The 23,458-nt window shown below is 41.3% G+C and overlaps 1 protein-coding gene across 5 annotated transcripts in view; it reads left to right on the forward strand.

Annotated features, from left to right (window-relative positions):
- LOC308096086 (major histocompatibility complex class I-related gene protein-like) overlaps window positions 1-23,458 on the forward strand; it is a 73,864-nt gene that overhangs the window by 4,534 nt on the left and 45,872 nt on the right. Inside the window, exons 2-8 of one of the 5 annotated variants that reach the window (XR_013934108.1) lie at window positions 15,654-15,920; window positions 17,126-17,404; window positions 17,785-18,087; window positions 18,990-19,094; window positions 19,194-19,217; window positions 20,616-20,667; window positions 21,316-21,845. Coding sequence is in view for 3 of the 5 variants with exons in the window: in XM_080443365.1 (XP_080299491.1) it covers window positions 15,654-15,920; window positions 17,126-17,404; window positions 17,785-18,087; window positions 18,990-19,094; window positions 19,194-19,217; window positions 20,616-20,667; window position 21,316 (1,031 nt within the window). In the remaining 2 variants the exon portion in view is untranslated. Of the gene's footprint in view, window positions 1-359; window positions 663-2,013; window positions 2,119-2,217; window positions 2,242-3,524; window positions 3,571-9,833; window positions 10,886-15,653; window positions 15,921-17,125; window positions 17,405-17,784; window positions 18,088-18,989; window positions 19,095-19,193; window positions 19,218-20,615; window positions 20,668-21,315; window positions 22,258-23,458 lie in introns of those variants that run through there. The other 4 variants (XM_080443365.1, XM_080443366.1, XR_013934107.1 and 1 more) reach the window with 4 other exon arrangements.

Genomic DNA, 23,458 nt, shown 5'->3' on the forward strand with positions numbered 1-23,458 from the left:
TTTCAGAAGGTTAGGATTTAGAAGGCGTTTTTAGAATTGGTCTAAATGGGTTAATTCTCTCTCTCACTCTTTCTTTGTCCCTCTCTCATTCTCTTACTATATATTTTCCTTAGTCTCTCATTTCATTTGTTCAAATGTTTAATTGTTATGAAATACAACAGTTCAATAAATCCAAGCAAAGTCAACAAATCCACATTCAAATACAAACAACCCCAATAATATATATATTCTTCTCTCTCTCTCTCTCTCTCTCTCTCTCTCTCTCTCTCTCTCTCTCTCTCTCTCTCTCTCTCTCTCTCTCTCTCTCTCTCTCTCTCTCTCTCTCTCTCTCTCTCTCTCTCTCTCTCTCTCTCTCTCAGAGCTTCCCTCTGTATCTTTCCTCCAGAAGACTCCATCCTCTCCAGTGAGGTGTCACGCTACAGGTTTCTACCCAGACAGAGTCATAATGTTCTGGGCTAAAGATGGAGAGGAGCTCCAGGAGAACGTGGACCATGGAGAGCTCCTCCCCAACCCTGATGAAACCTTCCAGATGAGCGTTGACCTGAACCTGACCTCAGTCAAACATGAAGACTGGAAGCAGTACGAGTGTGTGTTTGAGCTCTATGGGATCAAAGAGGTCTTCAAGTACACACTGGACCGAGAGCTGATCAAGACCAACTGGGGTAAGACTGTTATTATAGGACTAAAGGAGCAATGGATGTGCTGACAAGAAGTTACATCAAATCATTATTAAAGGTAGGGTAAGTGATTTGCAATTATTCAAATAATTGCAAAATGGGTCTATGTTCTGATAGTGCTCGTTACTATAGAGTGTCCTGTCCATATAAAGAGTCTCCATGTCTCTCCAGCTCTTTATAAAACAGAAAATGTATTTTGTATTTTTTTTTTTTTTTTGTAGTTTCATTTCCAATTTTATCCAACCAGGACAGAGAACTCAATCAGGATATAGATTAAACAAGTGAAATTGGAAGTGATGACACTAAGAAATGAGCAGACAAACACTTTAACTGGAACACTTTACAAATTAAGCTTAAAAATGGGTACTTTCTCCTGATTGGCTGAGATTTTGACACCTACCGAAAAATGTATTTTCTGTTTATTAAAGAGCTGGAGAGACAGGGAGACATCTGTTACTGAACAAACACTCTATAGCAATGATTACTATCAGAATATAGTATTTTAACCTTTTAACAAAATACTTTTTGTTTTAACCAAAAAATATCACTTACCCTACCTTTAACCTGACTCTGTCATATGCATTATGAATTGTGGGTAAAGCCAGACACCAAGACTCTAAGATAAGATAAGTTTAAACCAAGTTTCTACAGCCGGTCAAAGAGGTCACTGGCTGGATCACATGACTATAATCTTAACACCAATCACAGATTACATATAGACTATAGTGAGTCCCCTGTACTGAACACAGGGATTTTAATAGCACTACCCATAGATATATAGATAGATAGATAGATAGATAATTCCACTACTTCATCTCTGTTTTCTGCAGTGGTGGAAAAAGTACTCAAATGTTTTACTTAAGTAAAAGTATCAATACCACAATATAGAAATACTGTACATAATGTATGCTAAATATCCTGAGTAATGGTATAAAAGTATTGGCATCAAAATGTGCTAAAGTACCAAAAGTACAAATACTCATTATGTCCTTTCACAAGTGATCAAAATGTATATAAATCTTTTGAAAATAGCAGATCTACAAGCTTGTACATCAACTATTTTCAAATAGCCAAAGTATATAGGGAAGAATTGTTCAATGCGTGTTTTGTAATAATAATAATGATCTACAAAGTAACTAGTAACTGAAGTTTTCAAATAATTGTAGTGGAGTAAAAAGTGCAATATTTGCCTCTGAGATGTAGTGGAGTAGAAGTGAAAGTACTGAAAATTGAAAATATTCCAGTCATGTAAAGATTCCTCAAATTTGTACTTAGTTCTTGAGTACATGTACTTAGTTACTTTACACCACTGGTTTTCTGTGTTTTATTGCTCCAGTTAAACCCAAAGACAACATGACCGTCATCATCATCGCTGTGGTGGTTCTTGCTGTCATCGCCATCCTCGTTGTCCTCGGAGTCGTCATGTACAAGAAGAAGACAGGTGAGGCAGTAGAATGATTTACTTTTTGGTTTCTCAAATTATATCATTTCATTCATACTGAGCTAACCACTGTGATATCTCTTTACCTCTTTATTTCAGCTTCACCTCCTCCCACTCCATCTCGTAAGTTATTTTTTTTACTTCACATTCATCTGGTCTGATAATCCACTGACCCCAAAGTACATTCAACATTACTGACACAAACAATTGCATTAAGGAGTAAAGATTATCCTTAAATTGAACGTCAGAGCAAATAAAAACGTCAATGTAACGTCTCTGTTGGGGTGCCGGAGACAATTGTCACCATTATTTTCATATTAGTCAAAGTGCAAGATCACAATAATGTTTTCACATTCATATCATCATATCATGATGTTGAGACTCAACATGATGAAACTATTCATAAAGTCAGCCTAACATTTAATCATGCTGTCCGTTATAGTTGACATGTCGGCTCTATGTAAACTTACCACCGTAGGAACAGTGGTTACATACAGTATAGGGTGACTGTCATAGCTGGCTCTTGCCATGACAAATAATGGGGAAGGGAAACCAAGGTAAAGATATAACAAAGTGTTTATTAAATAATCCCTAACAAAATGCAGCCAAAGCATAACAGGATGTGGAAGCAAAACATGATAAGGCTAAGGATCCAATGTGGTGTGGAGTCAGTAAATCAGTAGTGTGTGTAAATGTAAACATGAGTGGAATAAGGTGTACTGCAAGGTTTGTGGATGGAAAGTACAGTCAAAACCTTAAGTAACAAAGACGCATGGAGAATGAATAGAGGCTGGTGGAAGACAGCAGGTTTGTATTCCCTGGATTTCTCTCTCAGGAATGGCAGTACATGAGCTGATTTTATAGGCTCCTGAAGACACCGGCCCAGGTGCCCTCCAATGAGCCATTATAGCAGGAATGCAGGTTGCCCCACCCTGCTCACCTAGGAAGATGATTAGTAGCCAGACAGCAGCTCTATATAGGGGAGTGGGGCATCACAATGACTGATTGACAACATGAGCCTCAGCTCAGCGTTTCATTCAGACAGGCAATGCATTTGTTCATGTTTCCTGATTGGTTAGGGGAGCATGTTTACATGAACAGAACATGATCAACGTCTATGCAATCACTGAAAACAACTATTTTAATTCTGGCAAAAACCGGGACAATTTCGTAGTGAATGTTGAAAACTGGGACATATTAGTGTTTTAGAGATATTTGTTGAGACTTGGGACATGCAGTTTGAAATCGGGACAATCCTGGTCACCGTAGTCTGGTCACCGTAGTTACACCACAACATAACCGTGTGTGTGTGTGTGTGTGTACGCAATTGTACAGTAGGTTCTTAAACAAATACCAATACACCCCTGTTGATGGCGTATCCTAACTTTGTATTTCTTACATTACAGATTCTGAGGTCATGAAACTGAATCCAGAGACACCTTCTTGCACATAGTAAGTCACTTTAATATTAGGTAGTGGTTCTCTCTTGTCTCAGGGGTTTCTATTCTAGGTAGTTCATTGCATGCACTCAGTGGACCATGTTGAAATGGAGTTGGTACAACTGAGGTTCAGGAGGTTGACCAAGGAGAAGACAATCAATCACTTCTCAGACCAGCCACCAGCAACTCCACCCATGCCAACCAGTGCCAACCACTCACCCATCTCCAACCAAGCTGACAACTCCTCCCCTGCCAACTACCTGGGTATTTAAACCCAGATTTCAAAAATGGCGGCGTGCTAGTAACTAAGTTCGTCAAGAGCCTAGTTCCCAAGTTTCCAAAACTTTCTTGTCCTATCTGCTATTTGCTACTTGCTATCTGCTACTGCTACTGCTAAAAATGGCACACATCATTAACGTGAACGCCTCCGACGACGAGGATTTATACATCAGTGCCGGCCAGGCGGCCGCCCCAGAACCAGTCACTACTCACCAGATCCAGCCACCCCAAGTTGCGGTTCCTGCCTTCCCGGACTCGGCCCAGTATGTCCCGGATACTCCACCAAACAGACGCCCGGTCAGATCCACCATCACCATCCCTCCTCCTGGCTCCGCGTTTTCGATAAACAGAACACCACGGGAGTTCCGCATCTCCCCACCTCACAACCGGACCAGCCGCAGGCCCACCCCACATCAGCGGGACCCGTCACATTCACTGCAGCACCATTCTTCCCGTAATCCATCTCACCGTTCCGGCATACCTGTCGCCTCCCTCCAACTTCTCATTTCTGACTGGAGCAAAACCGGAATACAGAGGGCTCTGTTAGCCAAAGGGGTCAGGTTCGCCCGCTCTGCATCAAAACAGGTTCTGTTTAACCTGCTTGAATCCACCACAACACAACCGAACCGGAGCTGCAGCACCACAGCACGCAACAACAACAACAACAACGCCGGTCCGTCGCGTGGCCGTGACGTCGCGCAGCCAGCTGCTTCGTCGCGTGGCGGTGACGTGGCACAGCTGGTCGCTCCATCGCGCGGCGTTGACGCGGCGCGGCGGGCCGTTCCATCATTACATAGCGGCAGAGTCGCTGAGCAGGGGGTCGCTTCGTCGCGCGGTGGTGACGTCACGCGGCCGGCGGCTCCGTCGCGGGCTGATGACAGCGACACCACGTTCCAACGCCAGGCGTTCCTACCGAGCCATCCAGCCACACCGATGCAAGCTGCACCTCCCTCCCACCCCCCCCACCTTTCTCACGTGCCTCACATGCCTGCTCCTCTCCCTTCGGCATCGGTTGTCCCTCCGTCCGATTACCTGCAGCAGGCGGCACCTCCCTCCTACCTCCCCTCTCTTTTTCCGGGTTACCAACCTCACCAAATTGGTGTCTCCCAGACCAGTTTTCCCTATTTTGGGGGCCCCCCCCACGATGCACTTGGTGCCCCTGTACCTAACCTCAACGTGATGTCTTGTCCTCCCAACCCAGTGTTTTCCAACCCCCCCCCCCCCCTCCCGCCCTTCTTTCTGTCTCGCTACAGCAACGCCAGCACCCATGCCTCCATCAGCCGTCGCTCTCAACGCGCCCATGGTCTCATCTGCATTAAGAAACCAGATCCTGCTAGGTATGGACGTCGATTTATCATCCCTCATCCGCCCATCCGCCAGCAGTTTCCACCCACGGTCTGTTGATGTAGGAGGAGTCACAATAACCCTCCGAGACCTCACCCCATCCACCTCATCCATTCTCACCCCAACTGAATTCATACTGGCTTTCTCCATCTATCGCGACACCCTCTGCTCCTCTTACCCATCCCGGCGCCAGGAATTGGATGACTATCTGTACCTCTGCATGGACCTCTCCGCCCGGTTTGGAGGAGCGCTCTTCTATGAGTACCACCGCCAGTTTTCCGCCAGAGCCGCATCACGCTTACAGATTTTCAACACTTCAACGTACTGCACTATGGACTTGGAGCTTTATTGCCGCATTTTTGCAGGGAAAACCGCGACTTCGTGCAACCTGTGCAATTGCCCCGCCCATCCAACCACCCTTTGCACTTATATCGCACCCGCTCCATGCAGTCCTCCACGCCCTTCCACTTCATACCAAACCAGCCATGCCATTCCTTCACTGTTCAGCGTCCCCACTGGCCCTCCAAAATCCAATAGCAACAATTACCCCGCGGCTACAAAGGCCAAGGACAGACGCGGCCGTCCTCTGGTATTTCTAGGTAACAGAATGCTTTGCAATAATTTCAACGAGGGCGGCTGCGAACTGTCTTCCTGCAAATTGCTTCACGTGTGCACCTTCTGCGGCGGCGCCCACTCCCGCCCCACCTGCCCCCAGAAACCAACCAAGCCATCCCGCAGTTGACTGTCCAGCCATCTGAACACACCCGTCATAATTCCCGCTTTAGCCAAGGAACTCTCCAACCATCCCAATCCCCATTTCATCCGTTTCTTCATTGACGGCCTCAATTTCGGTTTTTCTCCCGGACTCATCACTTCACCCTCATCCAACCACACTTGCAAGAACCTCCTCTCAGCCACCACCGACCCAGAGACAGTCACCACCCTCCTCCAAAAAGAGGTTAAAAATGGTTTTATGATCGGTCCATTCTCTTCACCTCCTTTCCCCACCTACCGCATCAGCCCCATCGGCGTAGCCACCCGAAAATACTCCGGAAAGAAAAGATTGATCATTGACCTCTCCTCACCCCATGGCACTTCAGTCCCCAGTATAAACAGTCTCATCCCCAGTGATGACTACTCTCTCCAGTACGCCACAGTCGACAACGCCATAACACTCATCCGCCTCGCAGGCCGCGGGGCCTGGCTATCTAAAGCGGATATCACCTCCGCTTTTAAAGTTTTGCCTCTCCATCCCGACTCATGGCATCTCTTCGGAGTTTTCTGGGAGGGTGCTCATTATTTCGCTGTACGCCTCACGTTCGGCTGTAAAAGCAGTCCAAAACTGTTCGATAATCTTTCCGAACTCCTCTGCTGGATCCTCACCAACAACTACAAACTCCCCCACCTGGTCCACCTCCTCGACGACTTCTTCACGGTCGATCCCCCATCAGCACCACCAGCAAGAAGCCTTGCAACACTGAAAACTGTTTTCCAGCAGCTCGGGATACCACTCGCGGCCGAGAAAACAGAAGGTCCCTCCACCACCCTCGAGTTCCTTGGCATCACCCTCAACTCCACGACTTTTCAAGCATCACTTCCCCCGGACAAACTCAATCGGATATCACTGCTCATCTCCAACTATCTCGACGTCCCCCAGTGCACAAAGCAGCAACTCCTGTCACTCCTCGGGCATTTCAATTATGCTATCCGAATCATTCCCCAAGGCCGCTCTTTCATTTCCCACCTCCTCCTCCTGGCATCTTCAGTCCCATCACTTCATCACCAAGTTACTTTCACACCCGATTGCCTTTCCGAGCTGAGACTGTGGCACCAGCTCCTGTCTCACTGGAATGGCATTTCCTTCTTCTATCAGGACTACTCAACTTCACCAGAGGATTTACAGCTATTCACGGATGCGGCACCTTCCATCGGGTACGGAGGCTACTACGGTGGCCGGTGGTTTGCTGCCGAGTGGCCAGAGGAGTTGATCCTTCAATCAACTGACGACGTCCACTCTTCAGCGCTCTATGAGCTTTACCCCATCGTGGTGGCGGCGTCCCTCTGGGGCTCAGAATGGACAAGCCGTTCCGTACTCATCCATTCAGACAACCTCACCACAGTGCACATCATCAATAAAGGCCGTTCTTCCTCACTCCCCATCATGGCCCTTCTCCGCAGACTAACTTGGATCACCGTCACCAAAAACTTCATTTTATGCGCAGCTCACATCCCCGGCCTCCACAACACAATTGCTGACTCTCTTTCCCGATTCCAATTTCAGAAATTCAGAGGATTGGCCCCCCTAGCAGACCAGACACCAACCCCGGTTCCACCCTTTTCGGAAATGGTTTTCAGATAAATCACCCGCTCCACCACTTCATCACCATATCCCGGCATACTATTTTGCAAGGCGTCGCCCCTTCCACCCTCTCCTCCTACTGGACAGCCTGGAAGAGCTACCAATCTTTCCACACCCTCTTCAACATCCATTTCCCATCCATGGACCTCATCACCCTCTCCTCCTACGTCAGCTACCTCCACACAACGGCCATCAGGACATCAACCATCAGAGTCTACCTGTGTGGTATCAACTTCTTCGCCAAACTTTTAACCGGCACTCCACATCCATCCATCCAACACCCCCAGATCACCCTGCTTCTCAAAGGGCTCCAGAGGAACGAACCAAAGCTTCCCCCACTACGCCAACCCCTCACCGTGGAAATCCTAACAAGTTGCATCCACATACTACGCTCCGGATACTCAGATCCACATACAGACACAACGCTCGAAGCCATGTTCCTCCTGGCCTTTTTTGGCTTTTTAAGATGTTCAGAGTTCACTGCCTCCAACTCCAGGTTCGACCCGGCTCTCCATCCTCGACTGGCCGACCTGACGATACACACATCATCCTCCCTCATTTTCACTATCAAATACAGTAAAACTGACCAGTTCGGTAACACCACCCCTATCTACATCTACAAACTCAACTCGTTCCTCAGCCCCTACGAGCCCCTCCTCAACTACACTCTCTCCCGACGCGGCCAGCACGCCGCTACATCGGACCCGCTTTTTACCACTAACACCGGTTCTGTAGCCACCCGCACCTGGTTCCATTCCCACCTCCGACTGGTCCTCACCAAAGCCGGATACTCCCCAGAACGCTTCTCCGGCCATTCTTTCCGAATAGGAGCCGCTTCCACGGCTTCTAGCAAGGGAGTACCGGATCACATCATCCAAATACTTGGCCGCTGGTCCTCCCAAGCTTACCACAGCTACATCCGTACAAACACCCTGGACCTCCATAACGCCCACTTCTCCATGATTTCGTAACGCATTTCCGATACTTTTGGGGTTCCCTAATCTACCTCTGCACGGCTAACGCCTCGGACCCCTAAGCCAAAGTATCTGGGTCCACGACCCCCCCGGAACCTCCTCCTTGGCCATTTCCCCTCCTAACCACGCCTGCCTTCCCTTGACCTTTGCCCTTGACCATCTAAGCCGCACACTACACGCTTGCGTGTAGTGATGACCTTAGATGATCACGCCGGCACCCCGATGCCATTCTCGGGCCCGACCATCTAAGCCGCACACTCCACGCTTGCGTGTAGTGATGACCTTAGATGACCACGCGCTCCAGAATGTCATTTCCCTGCTCATGACCATCTAAGCCGCACACTCCACGCTTGCGTGTAGTGATGACCTTAGATGACCATGCCAGCACCCCCTATGCTGTTCGTGTCTTGGACATCTAAGCCGCACACTGCACGCTTGCGTGTAGTGATGACCTTAGATGAACTTCGGCACTCAGCATCATGGCCGTTTATGTGCATGTCTCATGCCTCGCATGCGACGCTCACATAAACAACAATACGTAATATGTTGTTCGTGCCCTTGGCCATCTAAGCCGCACATTCCACGCTTGCGTGTAGTGATGACCTTAGATGACCATTCCGCACTCTGCATCCATGGCCGTTTATGCCGCACGTCCCATGCAACGCATGCGACGCGCCCATAAACGACCATACTCCTGGGTTTTCAATAAACAACCTAAACCTATTTTTGTCTGATGTTTGGTCTTTCCTAGTGAAATCTACAATGAAAGCCAGCTGTACTATGGAACTCCAGGACGAGAGCTTAGAAATATTATAAGTTGGGTTACTCGATAGCCGAATGGTTTGGGCACATTATACCACAAAATGCCCTCTTCAGCATTCCTATGGTTAAACTCCTGACTGACTGGCTGTTTGCTGTGTGTCATTTCCCTGCTCTCTGTCTGCCTTTCCTGTCTCTCTCTCACTGTCGTTATTTAAATAAAGCAGAAATGGTATGTTATAATTACAAGCAGCATTATTTAGATGTAATGATCACCTCATCCATTTGTTGTAATTTTATTTTATTGATTAACGGTTTAATTTGAGGTTTCCTGTGTTTCCAGGAAACCTCAATATTTAACAGTAACAGCTTTGATAGTTAAGAGAAAAAAAGATAAAACAAGTTAAACTGTTTTAATTAATCAAATGATATTTTTTTATCAGAATGTATATCCCCCTCCCCACCTGATGTATATAATGTTGTAATGTAAGTGATTTTTTGAATGATCAGTTGATCAGTATTTTTGTTTATTCTCTCATGTGTTAATTCTTGTCATTTTAGGTTTGCAGACAGATGCACTGGAGCAAGTAGAGACTTTCTCACCATCTCTCGCTCTCCTCTCTCTCTCTCTCTCTCTCTCTCTCTCTCTCTCTATGAATGCTGTGAGAAGTGGGTTATAAACCATTCATACATCTTCATAAACAAGGGTCAGTAATCCATTATAGTTGCAGATAAAACATAATTACATTATTCATACTTTCAAAATAAAGGCAGTCATTTGTGAGTTATATTATAGACAACCACTATGCTTTTCAGTGTATTGTCAATTAAATAAACTCACATTTAATGTCATCTGATTGGTGTAAGATGATAAAAGTATCATTGAGTTGGGCAATTTTTTGTCATTAAAGTGTTTTGTAGGTAATCAGTCATGGATTACTTAAAGTCACCTTTTTAATCTAGATTTTTAAGCTTTCTATAAATCCTTTATGAATACTAATTGGGCTTGCAAGACATGTCTAATAATGTCTTGTGAAAATTAAAAGATTTCCACGTTACACCTTTTCAAAAGCAGTTTATATCCTTAAAGAGAAGGATAGAATAGATGATATAATTGTTTTAGTGTAAGTATGACGTTATGGGCCAAAATGCTGACACGAAAATAAACTGTAATTCATTCATTCATTGTACACATACACACTTATAAATGTACACTTTTGTTTACACACTGTAACACATATGCACACACAACATAGAACATGTATACAAGCATGTATACTCACACATACACAATACTTATTTGGACAAAAAAAGAATGTGAGTTCAACATTGATTTCCCCATGATGTAAATATTTTAATTCTATTTTCCTATTGTGTTTTCACTGTGTGTTTTTAAACTTTTGTCTCTCAAAGAAGAAAACAACCTTTAATTGATTGGTTATGAGGGGATGTGTTTGATCTCTTTTATGTTTTTTGTACATATTGAAAATAATTATGAATGCTTCAAATATGTTAAAGACTTAGATACGTGTCTACTAAATGAAGGCCAGATGATTTGCATTGTTGTTGCCTACTGCTAATTTAATTTTTAATAAAGACCCAAATTCTCTTAACAGTCTGCCTCTTTCTTTTAAATTCATATCTTTCATAAAGTTAATTCGTAAATGTGTCCAATATGGATATTGTCGGAGTAGTCAGTATGATCATATATTTTTTTAAATGTATCATTGTTTTGCACCAAGTCATTTAAAAGTTAAAATTATTGTTAAATTGTTAAACATTAAGTGTATGATTAAAAAGCCAAATTCACATTTTTCTTTGTTAAGCATTAAAGGGAATACTGTATCCTTTCACGCAGGGTGAGATATGTTTTCTGTCTTTAAGATGTCAGTTAAACATTCTGATGTGTTAAACACTTTCTGGTGACTGATCATAACTTTCGAAGTTCTATTATGTTCTATAAAAAACATTCACCTCACAACAGAGTGGAAGTGGATGGTCAAGTTCGGAAATCACTTGGCACTGTGTTGGATAAATGAAGACTGTAGATTCATCTATAAAGTATCATGTTATCTTTATTCACACTCTCCAACTCATAATCTCTCCATGTAAGAAACCATAGTTATCAGCTGCATATATCATTTATAATGTGAACTGAGGCAGGATGGTCTACACTTCACTACACATCAAATTAACCGTTACCTGCTCGCCTTAAAATATCCTAGTTTGTAAACCTGCATGAGAACAAATACGGATACGTCTCTAGATTCAGCAGTCGTGGTGAATGTCTTGTCTCTCCATGAGGCTGAATGTGAACCGTGCCCTTTGCCCGCCAACCAGAAAGTGAAACCAAACACACTCTTTTATCGTGAAATTTAACTCATAAACTCCACCTCATGCTTCTTGTTATTCATCTTTTGCACTATGCATTAAGATGTGTCATCTGTGCTCCTGTAGTATGTGTGTGTAATGCTCTACTACAGGCCACATTTCACACCAGGAGCACAGGAATAATCTACAAATGATTTTATTATATTCTTATTATGGATTTTCAAATAATGCCCATCCATAATTACTGATGAGGTCATGTCCATGTCATTCATTAAGATCTATTAAACTTCAGATCTGTCTACTGTGTATAGTCTACAGTCAGACCCAGGTTGTCACTATGGTATTCCCCTGGACAAAGACCTGCCACACTGAATCCTTCCTGGCAACAAATGATGTCACAGAAGTTCAATTTTATTAGATCTCCACCCGCCAGGTCGAAGCCCTGGGATGGAGATTATGTTTTTACGTGTGTGTGTGTGTGTGTGTGTGTGTGTGTGTGTGTGTGTGTGTGTGTGTGTGTGTGTGTGTGTGTGTGTGTGTGTGTGTGTGTGTGTGTGTGTGTGTGTGTGTGTGTGTGTGTGTGTGTGTGTGTGTGTGATTTGATTTGATTTGATTTGATTTGATTTGATTTGATTTGATAATTTATGGTACAAATTCACAGAGGTGCACAGTACAGTAGGGGGACCGGCAAGTAACACTTTTTGTATTTGCCTTCATAATTCACAGACCACTTGAAATATCCTAGTCATCTTTTGCTATAAGAAACATATATATGTGCCCTAATTAATAATACAATTTTTAAGCTTTCACTAATAAGGACAAGACTAAAATATTTATTTGAATGCAATGAGTCACAGTGTTACAATTGCCCCCGTGAAGTAACACTGTAAAAATAAGTCATATTAATACACTTTATCTCAAATAAAAGCACATCACTAAGTAATATGTATTTCGTATAATTGAACAGTTTTACTTACGAATGTTTTATATACATAATTACAATTATTTTGTATTTTTATTCAAATTATTTTATTTTTCAATTTAGTTTTTTCAAATGTATGTCTATTTTTTATTTAAATGTATTTTTACTTTGAAATGTAGTGACATTTAGTGAAATATGTTCATTTACTAACATAAAAGTATGAAATCCCAGACAAAAAGTCTGCTTGCATTGAAAACACAATTGACCCCGGTCACTTTGTTACAATTGCCCCCGATGGGGCAACCATGATAAAATCCCATATTCTAGCTAGAAACACCTTTACTAGCATAGGCTGCTGACGTTAATTTGTGACCAATAACATAGAGATACAATTCATCCAAGTTTAAATTAGCTGACATCTTATCTTTAGACGGCAGAAGGAAAGTACCTTTACACTCAAAAATTTACATTTACACCTCAAAATCTGTTTTTTGTTGAAAACTTCAGCTGAGATGAAATGATCATTCTATCCTTCCATAGGCAGAGAGAGGACCCTACTGAGCATGTGCACAAGAAGTCTCACCCCTCTAGCTTATTTCTAATTAGAGTTATTGAGTGTGTTAGTTTTTCCCCCTGTTACTTTTGTCCCCGGTCTCCCTATATATCAGGATATCACAAAAAGTCTGAGGAACTTATTTCCGTTGAGGTCCCACATAAATGATTACATTATGGTTTCTAACTATCAACACACCTGCCATTTTTAACTAAATTAAAATCATTGCAACAACAGCACTCAACAACATAGACATTCATAAAAAACAAAGCACAATAGACCAATAAATAAATAAATAAATAGAACATTACATTTATCGCATCATTCGCATGCAATACCAGTCATACAACAAGACCAATGCATACCAACCAGGGGCCCCTGACTCTAATTTAACTTGCCCATCAGCCAATTTTTCACCTTTTGTGTGTGTGTGTGTGTGTGTGTGTGTGTGTGTGTGTGTGTGTGTGTGTGTGTGTGTGTGCGTGCGTGCGTGCGTGCGTGCGTGCGTGCGTGCGTGTGTGTGTCCTATTTCATATTGATACAGCTAATAATCGCTGATATTGTTGATTATGTTGCATCTGAAGCAGACATGCGTCACACGCACTGAAACCACCACGCGTAAAATAAAAAGCATGAAATCAGATCTAAGCTGACTGACGCTTCACGCTTGCAACCATCTAACGGGTATATTTCAGAATCTTATTATCAAGTTTGCTAAATGATACATCCACAGTCCACACCCAACGGCACAGCAAACTCCAGAGTTTTGCTGCCTAAACTGTAGTGATGAACCAGTCGGTTAGATGTCTCTGTCCTGTTACAAGGATCTTTCCATGAAGCTCTTCTATTAGTGCCATAATTAAAGTGAAAACATGATAATAGAGTTAGGCTTGGCTTTCCATATAGTATGTGGAGCAGAAATGAATCTGTTTTTGGACAGACCATAGGAGGCCAACAGGTGTGCTAAATACACTGCTGGTTTGTATATTGAAATGTACCTGTATATGATAGTATTTAATGGCCTTTATTTTCAGATGAAGTATACAAGCTGATGTTACTGTATTGGTTCCAGAGTGTCATATGGGAGTGTAACTGTTAACCCCCTCCACTAGTCTCCATTCACTAGTGAGAACATGTTCAAAATGGCCACAGAGCAGCCGAGGCCTTCATGAGTGCTGTCATGGGCAGTTTATGTTTCACATATTATGTAGTGAGTGTGACTCTGATTGACTGACTCCCCAAACGTGTGTGTTGTCATGTTTGTGTGCTTTGGACCCTGAACTCACTGCATACCTAAGCAGACAATATGGTTCATGTAGTGTGGTGGTGCATCATGATATGCATGCAGTGTTTCTCTCTACTTACTAGTTTCACTTTAAAACCTCTGTAGGTGAGATCTCCCTAGAAACCTATGATGTCACAGCATTTGTGAATTTCCATTGGCTAGAATTGGCCGCTGGTTCCATGTTTGTCATGATATTTAGACTTGAACACAGAGCAGAACGTCAGATCGACTCATACACAGTGAGGAGACACTGAAAGTTCTGTCCTCTGATTTACATTCTTCAAACCGATGTCAACATGAAAGAGTTTATTCTACTGTTGCTGTTTTACCATGAAGTATCTCCAGGTAAACTTTTAGATTCTTTCATTTAAACTGTTGTAGTTTTCATTACTGTGTTGTGATACTGATTTACTACAGCACTGAGATATTATAGGCCTATTCTACCCGTGTGTAAAACGTAATGCTGGGTTGTCATTAAAATAGCCTAAATATTCTAGTGCAACCAAGTTAATTGAAAGCAGACTTTTAATCTACTTTATTATCGCTCCAATTCATAGTTAATTATAAAAAATCATTCATCATTCAATCCTAATGTTTCATCAAACGTCTCATTCACCACTATGACTAACAGTAACACAACCGACAGTCGCCACGTGAGGGCGCTATGTATTCTAAGTTATTAATTCAATCTCAAACCAGTTTCCTTTGCTGATTTTATTATAATTAATTAGGTAGGTAGTAATTTATAAATAGAATAATGTTCTAAATAGTATGATATGCTAACATTTTAAATGTAAATTTAAACTACTTTCCTTATGCCCTGAGGTTATATTTTAGCCATCCAGGCTCCTGGTGAATCATGACCATAAAACCATTTGATTCTGTGTCCAAATTATTTTTTCTTCATATAATTAAATATTCAAATATGTTTTGACATATTTGACATAAGCATAGAGACATACACAAAGACAGGCAAACAGAAAGACAGGTAAAAAATTTAAATAATGAAAGACAGAAACACAGAGACAGATAGTTATGGACTCAAAGACAGACAGTAGACAGACAGAATAGACTGAGCCAGATAGAGGACAGAAAGAAAAGATAGAGACACCCACAGACAGATGGACTGACAGAGACAGACATGTTGAAACACTGAGAGACAGACAGACATTATTTGTTTGAAGGTCTCTTGTCTGTAACGATTTTTTATATATATATATATAAACTTGTGATTAATTAAAGAAAATTGCAATTCAATTGCAATTGTTATATTTCCATTTTGTCTCACAGTGTCTCACACCCTGAAATACTTCGAGACTGGATCCTCTGAAGTTCCAAACTTCCCAGAGTTTGTGGCTGTTGGGATGGTTGATGATGTTCCGACAGAGTATTATGACAGCAACACACAGAGATACGTTCCTAAACAGGACTGGATGAACCAGGTGACAACAGAAGACCCACAGTACTGGGAGAGGGAAACTAGGATGGCTGTGGGTCTCCAGCAGTGGTACAAGCCCAACATGGACATTGTAAAGCAGCGCTTTAACCAAACTGGAGGTATGTTTATTTTCACAAGATTTAAATTGTTTTATATATTTATATTTGTTGTTTAAATTGTATTATATAGATCAAATATAGCTAAATATTATAAATGACATATAGAGCAGGGGTCCTCAACGTTTTTCAGTCCAAGGACCCCTTATGTGAGAGAGAGATGAAGCAGGGACCCCCCCCCCCCCCCCACTACATATTCACTACATAAAATAGTGTTGCAGATTAAACTTTATCATAGATTTCATAGATAGCTTCATAGACTGTGTAGCGTTGGTCTGATTCATGTTAATATGTAATTTCAAACCGTTAACCACTTAAACCCTCAATACTTAGAAAACGTGTACTTTTTCTGCTCTTTTCCCCTACATCAAACCTCTTTGCCGAAAATAGCCGATCTACAAGCTCACAACGCCTCGCGCTGTGAGCTTGTAGATCTGCTATTTTTGGCTAATGTTCCCCTCAGAATATGGTTCAAGGGATTAATGTACAAAAAAAGTTCCTATCAGACAAAGATTTGGTGGCCCCCCTGTAGTAACTCTGAGAACCCCCTAGGGGTCCCGGACCCCCCGTTGAAGACCCATGACATAGAGTCACCTACAGTACCTGGCAGAACCATGTTTAATTTTTGGAACACAATTCTTATATGACATGATAAAACAATTTAAATAACGTTTATGGGATTTATAATGAGACAAACACTTCTGTGACCCAGAGGACATGGGTGTGACATCAGGACTTCAATATTCTATACTATAGCAGCCTGTAAACAGAGTATTAGGCCCTGTACACACTGGATATTTTGCCAAATTAACCTCTCATCCACACACAGTATTTAACTAAAATTTAGATTTAAAAAAACACATTCTAAAATGAAGATATATGTGAGATATGTGTGTGTGCGTGCGTGCATGTTCCTGTAGTTTCCATCCACACAATAACGTCAATGGGTGTAGATGGATGGTCTGTTTCTCAGTGGTTAAGAATATCAACCACTGGCACCGAACTATAGTAGGATGATGTGTCAGGTATTTACTATACTGTCTGTCTGTCTGTCTGTCTGTCTGTCTGTCTGTCTGTCTGTCTGTCTGTCTGTCTGTCTGTCTGTCTGTCTGTCTGTCTGTCTGTCTGTCTGTCTGTCTGTCTGTCTGTCTGTCTGTCTGTCTGTCTGTCTGTCTGTCTGTCTGTCTGTCTGTCTGTCTGTCTCTCAGGTGTCCACATCATCCAGAAGATGGCTGGTTGTGAGTGGGATGATGAGACTGGAGACATTGATGGTTATTATCAGCATGGTTATGATGGAGAGGACTTCATCTCATTTGACCTGAAGACAGAGACATGGATCACTCCTAAACCACAGGGTTTCATCACTAAACTGAGATGGGATCAAAACAAAGCTCTCACAGCATACTGGAAGCACTTCCTGACCATTGAGTGCATTGAAGAGCTGAAGAAGTTTGTGAACTATGGGAAGAAGACTCTACAGAGAACAGGTACAACAACATGATGTGATGGAGGCGTACTTAGATACATATGTTAAGATGTAGTAACATTACTATGAGAAGAACAGAACAGATACATGGTGATGTGATAGAGTTGTACTGAACATGAAGAGACAAGGGTTTCCAGGGGACAAGTCATATATCTGTCTCTTTGTCTCTCTGACTTACACCCCTCCATCGTATTGTTCTTCTTCTCTCTCTGTTTCTTTTTTTCCTGTTTGTTCATCCCTGCTTTTTTATCATTTTCACACTGTCTGTCACTCTGGATATTCTATGGATATGTATAATCTCTCTCTCTCTCTCTCTCTCTCTCTCTCTCTCTCTCTCTCTCTCTCTCTCTCTCTCTCTCTCTCTCTCTCTCTCTCTCTCAGAGCATCCCTCTGTATCTTTCCTCCAGAAGACTCCATCCTCTCCAGTGAGGTGTCACGCTACAGGTTTCTACCCAGACAGAGTCATAATGTTCTGGGCTAAAGATGGAGAGGAGCTCCAGGAGAACGTGGACCATGGAGAGCTCCTCCCCAACCATGATGGAACCTTCCAGATGAGCGTTGACCTGAACCTGACCTCAGTCAAACATGAAGACTGGAAGCAGTACGACTGTGTGTTTCAGCTCTATGGGGTCAAAGAGGACTTCAAGTACACACTGGACCGAGAGCTGATCAAGACCAACTGGGGTAAGACTGTTATTATAGGACTCAAGGAGGAATGGATGTGCTGCCAAAGACGTTAGATCAAAGGAATTCACTAGGAAATCATTATTAACCTGACACTGTCATCATATGCATTATGAATTGTGGGTAATGACACCAAGACATCTAAGACTCAGATCAGCTTAAACCAAATTTTTACAGCCGATCAAAGAGATCACTGGCTGGATCACATGACTATAATATTAAAACCCAATCACAAATAACATATAGACTAGATTAGAGTGAGTCCCCTTTACTGAACACAGTGATTTTAATAAAACTACCCATAGATAGATAGATAGATAGATAGATAGATAGATAGATAGATAGATAGATAGATAGATAGATAGATAGATAGATAGATAGATAGATAGATAGATAGATAGATAGATAGATAGATAGATAATTCCTCTATTTCATTTCTGTTTTCTGCAGTGGTGGAAAAAGTACTCACATGTTTTACTTAAGTAAAAGTATCAATACCACAATATAAAAATACTCGGTCACAAGAAAAAGTCCTGTATGCTAAATTTCCTTGAGTAAAAGTAGAAAAGTATTGGCATCAAAATGTACTTAAAGTACCAAAAGTAAAAATATACTCATTGTTCACAAGTCAAAATGTATCAAAATCTTTTGAAAATAGCAGATCTACAAGCTCGACTATTTTCAAATAGCCAAAGTATATAGGGAAGAATTGGTTAATGCGTGTTTTGTAATAATAATAAAGATCTACAAAGTAACTAGAAACTAAAGTTTTGGTTGTGGAGTAGAAGTAAAAGTACTGAAAATTTAAAATATTCCAGTCAAGTAAAGATTCCTTAAATTTGTACTTGGTGCTTGAGTACATGTACTTAGTTACACTGGTTTTCTGTGTTTTATTGCTCCAGTTAAACCCAAAGACAACATGACGGTCATCATCATCGCTGTGGTGGTTCTTGCTGTCATCGCCATCCTCGTTGTCCTCGGAGTCGTTGTGTACAAGAAGAAGACAGGTGCGTCAGTAGAATGATGTACTTTTTGGTTTCTCAAATGATATCATTTCATTCATACTGAGCTAACCACTGTGATATCTCTTTACCTCTTTATTTCAGCTTCACCTCCTCCCACTCCATCTCGTAAGTAGTACTTTATTTTTTACTTCACATTCATCTGGTCTGATAATCCACTAACCCCAAAGTACATTCAACATTACTGACACAAACAATTGCATTAAGGAGTAAAGATCATCCATAAATTGAACGTCAGAGCAAATAAAAACGTCAATGTAACGTCTCTGTTGTTGTGCCGGAGACAATTGTCACCATTATTTTAGTCAATTATATTAGTCAAAGTGCAAGATCACAATAATGTTTTCACATTCATCATCATCATATCATGATGTTGAGACTCAACATGATGAAACTATTCATAAAGTCAGCCTAACATTTAATCATGCTGTCCGTTATAGTTGACATGTAGGCTCTATGTAAACTTACCACCATAGGAACAGTGGTTACATACAGTATAGGGTGACTGTCATAGCTGGCTCTTGCCATGACAAATAATGGGGAAGGGAAACCAAGGTAAAGATATAACAAAGTGTTTATTAAATAATCCCTAACAAAAAGCAGCCAAAGCATAACGGGATGTGGAAGCAAAACATGATAAGGCTAAGGATCCAATGTGATGTGGAGTCAGTAAATCAGTAGTGTGTGAAAACCTAAAGTAACAAAGGCGCATGGAGAATGAATGGAGGCTGGTGGAAGACAGCAGGTTTGTCTTCCCTGGATTTCTCTCAAAAATGGAAGCACATGAGCTGTTTTTATAGGCTCCTGAAGACTCCGGCCCAGGTGCTCTCCAATGAGCCATTAGCAGGAATGCAGGTTGCCCCACCCTGCTCACCTAGGAAGATGATTAGTAGCCTGGCAGCAACTAGTGGGCCTTCACAACGACTTATTGACAACATCAGCCTCAGCTCAGCGTTTCATTCAGACACGCAATGCATTTGTTTATTTTTTCTGATTGGTTAGGTGAGCATGTTTTCATGAACAGAACATGATCAATGTCTATGCAATCACTGAAAACAACTATAATTATTTTAATACTGGTGAAAACCGGGACAATTTTGTAGTGAATGTTGAAAACTGGGACATATTAGTGTTTTATTTCCTTTCAAGTGAACCTGTAACCATGTGACAACCTCACGGCACGCCAAGGGGGTGCCGCGCTATGAGCTTGTATATCTGCTATGGCACCCCCTTGGCGTGCCATGAGGTTGTCACATGGTTACAGGTTCACTTGAAATGAAATAAACCCGTTTTTACATACGTAAACATACGTTTTAGAGATATTTGTTGGGACACGCAGCTTGAAATCGGGACAATCCCGGCCAAACTGGGGCGTCTGTCACCCTAGTTACATAACCACAACATAACCGTGTGTTTGTATGCAAGTGTCATACAGTAGGTGCTTAAACAAATACCAATACACCCCTGTTGATGGCGTATCCTAACTTTGTATTTCTTACATTACAGATTCTGAGGTCATGATGAAACTGAATCCAGACTCAGAGACTCCTTGCACATAGTAAGTCACTTTAATATTAGGTAGTGGTTCTCTCTTGTCTCAGGGGTTTCTATTCTAGGTAGTTCATTTCATGCACTCAGTGGACCATGTCGAAATCTACAAGGAAAGCCAGCTGTACTATGGAACTCCAGGACGAGAGCTTTGAAATATTATAAGTTGGGCAACTCGATTACCGAATGGTTTGGGCACATACCACAAAATGCCCTCTTCAGCATTCCCCTGGTTAAACTCCTGACTGACCAGACTGTTTGCTGTGTGTCATTCTGCACTCTGTCTGCCTTTCCTGTCTCTCTCTCACTGTCATTATTGAAATAAAGCAGAAATGGTATGTTATAATTACAAGCAGCATTATTTAGATGTAATGATCACCTCATCCATTTGTTGTAATTTTATTGATTAACGGTTTAATCTGAGGTTTCCTGTGTTTCCAGGAAACCTCACTATTTAACAGTAACAGCTTTGATAGTTAAGAGAAAAAAAGATAGAACAAGTTAAACTGTTTTAATTAATCAAATGATATTTTTTATCAGAATGTATAACCCCCTCCCCACCTGATGTATATAATGTTTTAATGTAAGTGATTTTTTGAATGATCAGTTGATCAGTATTTTTGTTTTCTCTCTCATGTGTTAATTCTTGTCATTTTAGGTTTGCAGACAGACTGGAGCAAGTAGAGACTTTCTCTCCATCTCTCTCTCGCTCTCTCTCTCTCTATGAATGCTGTGAGAAGTGGGTTATAAACCATTCATACATCTTTATAAACAAGGGTCAGTAATCCATTATAGTTGCAGATAAAACATAATTACATTATTCATACTTTCAAAATAAAGGCAATCATTTGTGAGTTATATTATAGACAACCACGATGCTTTTCAGTGTATTGTCAATTAGAATAAACTCACATTTAATGTCATCTGATTGGTTTAAGATGATAAAAGTATCATCGAGTTGGGCTACTTTTTGTCATTAAAGTGTTTTGTAGGTAATCAGTCATGGATTACTTAAAGTCACCTTTTAAATCTAGATTTTTAAGCTTTCTATAAATCCTTTATGAATACTAATTAGGCTTACAAGACATGTCTAATAATGCCTTATGAAAATTTCAAGATGTCCACGTTACACCTTTTCTAAAGCAGTTTATATCCTCAAAGAGAAGGATAGAATAGATGGAGGTTTTTGTGTCATTATGAAGTTATGGGACACATATGCACACACAACATAGAACATGTACATACAAGCATGTATGCTCACACATACACAATACTTATTTGGACAAAAAAAGAATGTGAGTTCAACATTGATTTCCCCATGATGTAAATATTTAAATTCTATTTTCCTATTGTGTTTTCACTGTGTGTTTTTAAACTTTTGTCTCTAAAAAAAAGAAAAAAACTTTAATTGATTGGTTATGAGGGGATGTGTTTGATCTCTTTTAAGTTTTTTTTTACATATTGACAATAATGAAGAATACTTCAAATATGTTAAAAGACCGATATGTGTCTACTAAATGAAGGCCAGATGATTTGCATTGTTTTTACATTCATTTAATGGCCTACTGCTAATTTCGTTTTTAATAAAGACAAAAATACTCTTTAACAGTCTGCCTCTTTCTTTTAGAATCATAAATAAACAAGTTAATCCGTAATTGTGCCAAATATGGATATTGTCAGAGTAGTCAGTATATATAAACTTTAGAAAATGTATCATTGTTTTTGCACCAAGTCATCTAAATGTTAACATTATAGTTATATTATTAAATTGTTAAACATTAAGTGTTTTCTGTTAAGCATTATAGGGAATACTGTATCCTTTCACTCAGGGTGAGATATGTTTTCTGTCTTTATGATGTCAGTTAAACATTCTGATGTGTTAAACACTTTGTCTGGTGACTGATCATAAATGTAGAAGTTCTATTATGTTCTATAAATAACATTCACCTCACAACAGAGTTGAAGTGGATGGTCAAGTTTAGAAATCACTTGGCACTGTGTTGGATAAATGAAGACAGTAGATGAATCTTTAAAAGTATCATGTTATATTCATTCACACTCTCCAACTCATAATCTCTCCATGTAAGAAACCATACCCAGCAAGCACAGTCAGGACCCGGACCAATCAGTGACGTCTCGATTGGGGCTAGATCAAGTCAAACCAAGACAAGTCAGATCTGGCCCAGAATATCACCTGATTTCAACCAAAATTAATCCTGACCACAAAAACGTCACTTCCAGGACGTCATCTAAACACATTTCTCATCACCCAAAATTGCTGTCCAAATGTCCATATGATGTCCCGGTGATGACGTCCTGTAAATGACGTAAAGATCATCCCCATATGGGCTGTGATTTGGCCTAGTCCTGAACGTCACCGGGGTGATGACCGGGCGTCATCATAACGTCATCATGACGTCATTGTGCTTGCTGGGTAGTTATCAGCTGCATATATCATTTATAATGTGAACAGAGGTAGGATGTCACCGGTCTACACATCAAATTAACCGTCACCTGCTCGCCTTAAAATATCCTAGTTTGTAAACCTGCATGAGAACAAATACAGATACGTCTCTAGGATTCAGCAGACGTGGTGAATGTCTTGTCTCTCCATGAGGCTGAATGTGAACCGCTCCCTTTAGACTGAACGTTCCGCCAACCAGAAAGTGAAACCATACACACTCTTTTATCACGTTAAATTTAACTAATAAACTCCACCTCATGCTTCTTGTTATTCATCTTTTGCATTATGCATTCAGATGTGTCATCTGTGCTCCTGTAGTATATTTTATGTGTGTGTA

This window comes from Gymnoscopelus braueri, assembly GCF_963280865.1.
Source record: "Gymnoscopelus braueri genome assembly, chromosome: 11".
Lineage (NCBI taxonomy): Eukaryota > Metazoa > Chordata > Actinopteri > Myctophiformes > Myctophidae > Gymnoscopelus > Gymnoscopelus braueri.